Source organism: Haemaphysalis longicornis, unplaced genomic scaffold (assembly GCF_048455015.1).
Source record: "Haemaphysalis longicornis isolate Haplotype H1 unplaced genomic scaffold, Haemaphysalis longicornis Haplotype H1 scaffold_1, whole genome shotgun sequence".
NCBI lineage: Eukaryota > Metazoa > Arthropoda > Arachnida > Ixodida > Ixodidae > Haemaphysalis > Haemaphysalis longicornis.
Window position 1 is genome coordinate 144,862,178 of NW_027526203.1, and position 5,898 is coordinate 144,868,075.

Sequence of the window (5,898 nt, forward strand, 5' to 3'; positions counted from 1 at the left end):
GAACTTTTTTCCACTCCTACTGCGCATGTGCGCGCGAGACATTTTTGAAGGTTTTTCGGCTTTCGCCGCGTCGTCGGGCGCGCGTCGTCGGCCACCGCAAAAGTAGCTCGTGGGCGATTGTGTGAGGAGGAATACGCGCATGCGCCGCAAGCCACACATATCGCTCGAAGCTTCACGATTGCCCCCCTTTTTTATTTTATTTCTGGCGTCAGGCTGTCTGCTAGTTTATAGCCGTGACACTGGCCATTGGTGCAGCATATAAGCGTGATGCAACCACCTGAGGTTTTTGTCACGGAAAAGAAACCTGTCAGGGCCTCTTATATCACGGTATTGAGACTGCCCACCGCATACAACTAGGACGCCATCCGGGACGCGACTAAGAGTGTAGGGATCCGAAAAAGCCTATTCTACAAAAGCAAAAAACAACACTTCGAGAAGGCGGAGCGGGCGCCAGTGACATTTACTAAGATGTATGAACAGAGGGAGAGGAAAATAAGTACGGCCAAAGAAGGCAACACCAGACCATGAATTCAACAGAAAAGGCAGAAGAGACTGAAGGCATTTCTGCACACCCAGTTAAGACGGTACGAGGACAGGCTAACAGAACGAGTCTGCAGTTTTGCACGGAGCGTAAGAGCACTCCCAAATTCAGTCTGCATGCCTGGCAAACATGAATTCCTCTTCAGGCGATCAAGACCTCGATGTAGCGCCTTCCCATCTTGCGGAGGTGCTTCTGCTTGACAGCCCGCTGGGCTTCGGCTGGGGTCGGGAAGGCCACCATGGCCTCACCGTTTGGGCGGCCGTTGGCTTTGCGTCGCATGGAGACCGAGTCGGCGGTGAGGTATGGGAACCCGCGAAAAAACACAAGGATATCGCGCACAGTCGCATGATAGGGTAGGCCGCGCAGGAGAACCTTCGTGGCGCCCGCCATTTTTGAACGGTCGGAAGTGGAGAACGGGCTGTTCAATGGCCAATAGGCGGCAGGCGGCACGCACGCGGGAGACATGGTAGGGACGGCACCGGGTGGCTGCATGGGACGCGTGCCGGGTTGGTAGACGCCGAAGGGGAAGCCCGGCTGGCCGAACCGAGCCATGGGCACAGGTTCCGTGACCAGCCTGTTCATGTCGTCCACGGAGCATTGGAACACTTCGATGCATCTCGGCGTCCTCCAAGTCATGACGCCGTGGTGAAGGTGCATGGCAGCCAGGAAGGCTGCGTCTTCCGACTCCATCTGCACGAAGGCCTGGCCCGCTGGGCGGCCGTCAAGGGTCTTTATCCTGTGGACCCCCTCTAGGGCGATCGCATACCGGAAATCGCCCATAAACTCCAAGAGTGTATTAAGCTCGGAATCGTAAGGCAAACCTCGCAAGAGCAGGCAGTTCTTGCGGGAAGACCACTGCAGCAAGCGGGGCAACTTTCCGACGAAAGGCTCGGAAGTAAACGGCGCTATAAACGAGAGCAGGTCCATGGCGATGCTGCACGTCGGCGGCTTCGTTCCGTCAGGTACCCAAGCTTCCAAGACCCCTGGTTTCTCAAGATTACAATTCGCCATAAAATTGCCGCATACCCACTAGGGGATTAGGCAAGACGAACTTTGTTTATTCAGTGAATCGAATTAGCAATGACAAAAATAGGGAAGCAGGAGTGCAATTAAGTATGAATGGTAAATCAAAGAAAGCGAAAGGAAATATAAAAGAAAATTCTTCGGGGAACTTAAGCCTGCCTGTCTCCTTTAAAGGCAAAGAAGAAGAATGGAGACTTTATTGAGAAAAGGCCGGGTCTAGAGTGCCGTCTGACGGTAGTATAAGCACTCCACTATATCGACGTCCACCGGCGTGTTACAACAAAATTGCCGCGTCTGGCACTACATCGCTCTAGATAACGTAAAGCTAGGCAACCTAACCGAAACATAACATAAGTTAACCTAACGCACGCAATAAATCATTTAAAACACCAAAACCAACCTAAGGCTTCGACATGGTAAAAAGCGCACTAAACCTTTTTCTTGTGTCCTCGTTTTAGTGCGCTTTTTACCATGTCGAAGTCCCATCACCAACTAGCCCAAATTTCTGCCCTGAACAACCTAAGGCATAGATAAATAGTGAAAAAAAAAAACAACCGAGGCAAGAGGCGGTCTCGAACCACCGATTTTGGGATCAAGAAGCTAAGACGGATCCTCTACACTACAACGACAGTTTTTTTTTCTTTAATACATGTAAATTTTAGAGAGAAGTCAGCCAAGACAATTGACACGCAATATAAACACTAACAGACAGCAAAGGGTAAGCACGTCAGTATAACAAAGGTCGCCCCGCACGGGGCACCTTGAGCAATCTTGGTGACGGTACTGGCGATACCGCGGACCACGAGCCCCCAAACATAAGCTGGATCCAACCGTGGCGATGTGTTTATAGGTGGAGGGTTAGAAACCACGAACGGTGGCCGTCGGAGCCCAGGTCAAGCTCCGGCGGGTGGGCTCCCTGTCTGTTCACCAGGCAGGGAGCTCCGGGACCTCTTTGACTACCAGGGTAAGGTCAAAGAAGAAAGTACCCCCGTCTCCCTGCTTTTATACTATGCTATATGGCATTTTCAAACCCCCCCCCCCCCCCCCAAGCGTGATCGGTCCCTGAAAAGGGGCCGCACCGAAGTATCCTTTCCTTCTTTGCCTTCTATCTCGCTCCCAAAGCGAGATAACTACCCTCGTTTTTTCATCATTGAATCTGTAGACAAATCGAAGCCGGTTTCCTCTCAATCTGTATTTCTTGTTTCTAAATACCTTGAAGGTATCATCGGCAAAACATATGACGCCAAAAAGCTCAGAACTGGTGAAGTGCTAGTTGAAGTTAAAACTCAGCAGCAATCCACAATCCTCCTGAAACAAACCCGCATGGCAGATCTGGAGATCAGGGTCTCACCCCACCGCAGCCTCAACAGTTGTCAAGGTGTGATCTCTGAGGCAGATCTCATGTCCGAGACCGAGGATTGATTGATTTTGGAGTTTAACGCGCCGACGAAACGCAGGCGATGAGGCGCGCCGTAGTGGAGGGCTCCGTATTAATTTTGCCCACCTGAGGATCTTTATCGTGCGCCGAAATCTCGTACACACGGGCGTTTTTGCTTTTCGCCTCCATCAGAAAAGCGGCCGCCGCGACCGGGCATCGAACCCGCGAATTGTGCTCAGCAGCGCAACGCCTTAGCCACTGAGCCACCGCGGCGGGTCCGAGACCGAGGCCGACCTTTTGGAAGGCTTAAGGGATCAGGGCGTCACGGCTGTTAAGCGCATATCAATACGCCGCGATGACAAACAGGTAGCAACTGGACACATTATCTTGACCTTCGATCGATGCACCCTTCCAGAATTCATAAATGCCGGTTACATACATTGTTCTGTCCGCCCATACATCCCGAACCCACGGCGCTACTTCAAGTGCCAACGGTTCGGGCATGGCACAAACTCCTGCCGCGGGCCGCCTTACCTGTGCAAAATGCGGCCAACATGACCATCCATCCGAAAACTGTAACACCCAGAGTTTCACCTGTGCCAACTGCCAGGGGCCCCACGCAGCGTGGTCCCGCACTTGCGAGAAATTCCAACAAGAAAAGAAAATAATCAATGTCAACGTAACAGAGAACATCACCTTCCAGAGGCGCGAAAGAGGTTCGCCTCTTTCCCCCCTGGGGAGGTACGCCGACGCAGCTCGCTGGGGGCGGAGCGGCGTCTGGTTTCGGCGGGGACCCAGTACCGCGAGTCGGACTTAGTCCCGCCCCCGCCCCCCCCCCCCCCCCCACCCCCTGGGTTGCCTCTGGCAGCCCAACCCGCCTCCGCACCGCTCGCTGAGCCAGCAGCGGTTGTGGTGGCAACCTCTTCGGTCGGGACCGGTGCCGCTACCGTCCCTGCCTCCCCGTCCTCCAGTGCGTTGGAGGGTGCCATGGACACCACGGGCCCCGCACCGCCTCCCACCGCCACCGCACCGCCCGTGCCACTTCTGGTGCCCCCGACACCTGCGGCGGTGGCGGGTGAAACGAAGGGCCCCCGAAGGGGGTCCAAGTCCGGGGGGCCCGGTTCGACGGGCACATCCAGGACATCGGACTATGAGATGGACGTCGGGCCGTTCTTGCCTGCGGTGCACCGCAAGGAACGCGTCCAGACCCCAAAGCCTCCCGACAAGCCAAAAAAGGCGAGAGTCACAGCCCCGAAAGGACGACACATAAACAAACACACACACTCCAGTAGCTCTCACACTAAATAATGGGAAGAGAAAACATAATTCAATGGAACTGTAAAGGCCTTCTTAAAAAATCTTGACGATATATACGAAATACTGCATGCTAGTCAGCAAGTGTAATGTGTGTTCAGGAAACACATTTGAATTCCAAGCACACAAATTTCTTGAATAGTTACATGGTCTTCAGAAAGTACAGGGATGGCTGCACACACTCTTCTGGCGGTGTGGCCATACTTGCCTGGAAATCCTCAGCCTGCCACCCTGTCACTCTGAACACTATCCTTGAGGCTGTAGCAATACGCTTGATAATATTTAATAGGTTGATAACGGTATGCTCCCATATACATTCCTCCTGATGTTTCGCTTTTAAGCTCTGACTTCGAGGCGCTGGTTGACCAGCTGCCCGAACCATACATCCTGACAGGCGACCTTAATGCTCACAACACTCTTTGGGGCTCTTCTCGCACGGATGCCCGAGGTCGCCTTATAGAGAAATTCCTTACATCTTCAGGAGCATGCCTTTTCAACAATAAACAGCCTACATACCATAACATAGGACACAACAGATACTCATGTCTTGACTTGGCGATTGGCTCCACAGTTCTCTTTCCTCTCCTCGTGTGGGGTGTGGGCACTGACCCATACGGTAGTGACCACTTCCCACCTCACTCACATACATAGGTAAAGGCCCATGCAGTCCATCTTCCCATAATAGGTTCAATGAAGCACGAGCTAACTGGAATATATTTACAGAGACATCCAAACTACACCACACATCCATAGGACACCTACACGTCGAAGAAGCTACCCAACTCCTCACGGCGCACATCCTCGACGCCGCCGAAAAGTCCATTCCCCACGCCTCTGGTGCCCCGCGCCACCAGCGGAGGCTGTGGTGGAATGAGGACTGTAGGCGGGCGCGACAGGCCCAGAACAAGGCGTGGGGTATCCTGCGCCGGTACCCCACGTCGGGAAACCTTTTATTGTTCAAAAGGGCTAAGGCGATGGGAAAACGTGTGCGCCGTAAGGCAAAACGAGAGAGTTGGCGCTCATTCGTAACATCCATAAACTCTTACACTGACTCTCGCAAAGTCTGGACATGAATATGCAAACTAAAAGGACGACAGACACACAGCCTGCCCCTGGTTAGTACAACAGGGGACACACTAAAAGACCAGGCTGACACACTAGCACAACACTTCCAACACGTGTCCAGTTCAGCACACTACACCAACACTTTCTTGAAACATAAACAAATGAATGAAAAGAAGCCTATACTAGATAACAATAGGTCAACATCTTCTTATAACTCGGAGTTTTCACTGCATGAGCTGAGGGCTGCTCTGAGCACGTGTAAACCCTCAGCTCCAGGCCCAGACAACATTACATACACAATGATACAACACCTACACGCAGACACACTTGAAGCACTTCTACATCTATATAATAAAATATGGCTTTCGGGGCACATTCCACACTCTTGGAGGGAGGCCATTGTAGTGGCTCTCTTGAAGGAGGGAAAGGACCCGTCGTCCCCTCAAGTTACCGTCCAATAGCCCTGACAAGCTGCCTGTGCAAGCTCCTCGAGAAGATGATAAACAGGAGACTCGTGTACTTTCTTGAGTACAATGGTCTTCTCGAGAGCTGCCAGGCAGGCTTTAGGGTGGGGCGA

At 52.7% G+C, this 5,898-nt stretch overlaps 1 protein-coding gene across 1 annotated transcript; it reads right to left on the minus strand.

Annotated features, from left to right (window-relative positions):
• Positions 1–682: 682 nt before the first annotated feature.
• On the minus strand, positions 683–1,468 carry LOC144154976 (epithelial splicing regulatory protein 2-like). The gene has a single exon (XM_077686139.1). The coding sequence runs from the start codon at positions 1,466–1,468 to the stop codon at positions 683–685; it is 786 nt and encodes a 261-aa protein (XP_077542265.1).
• Between the last annotated feature and the right edge of the window lie 4,430 nt (positions 1,469–5,898).

What these genes read in the sequence shown, in the direction of transcription:
- LOC144154976 (XM_077686139.1), bottom strand. Translation starts at nt 1,468, where the DNA reads ATGGACCTGCTCTCGTTTATAGCGCCGTTTACTTCCGAGCCTTTCGTC.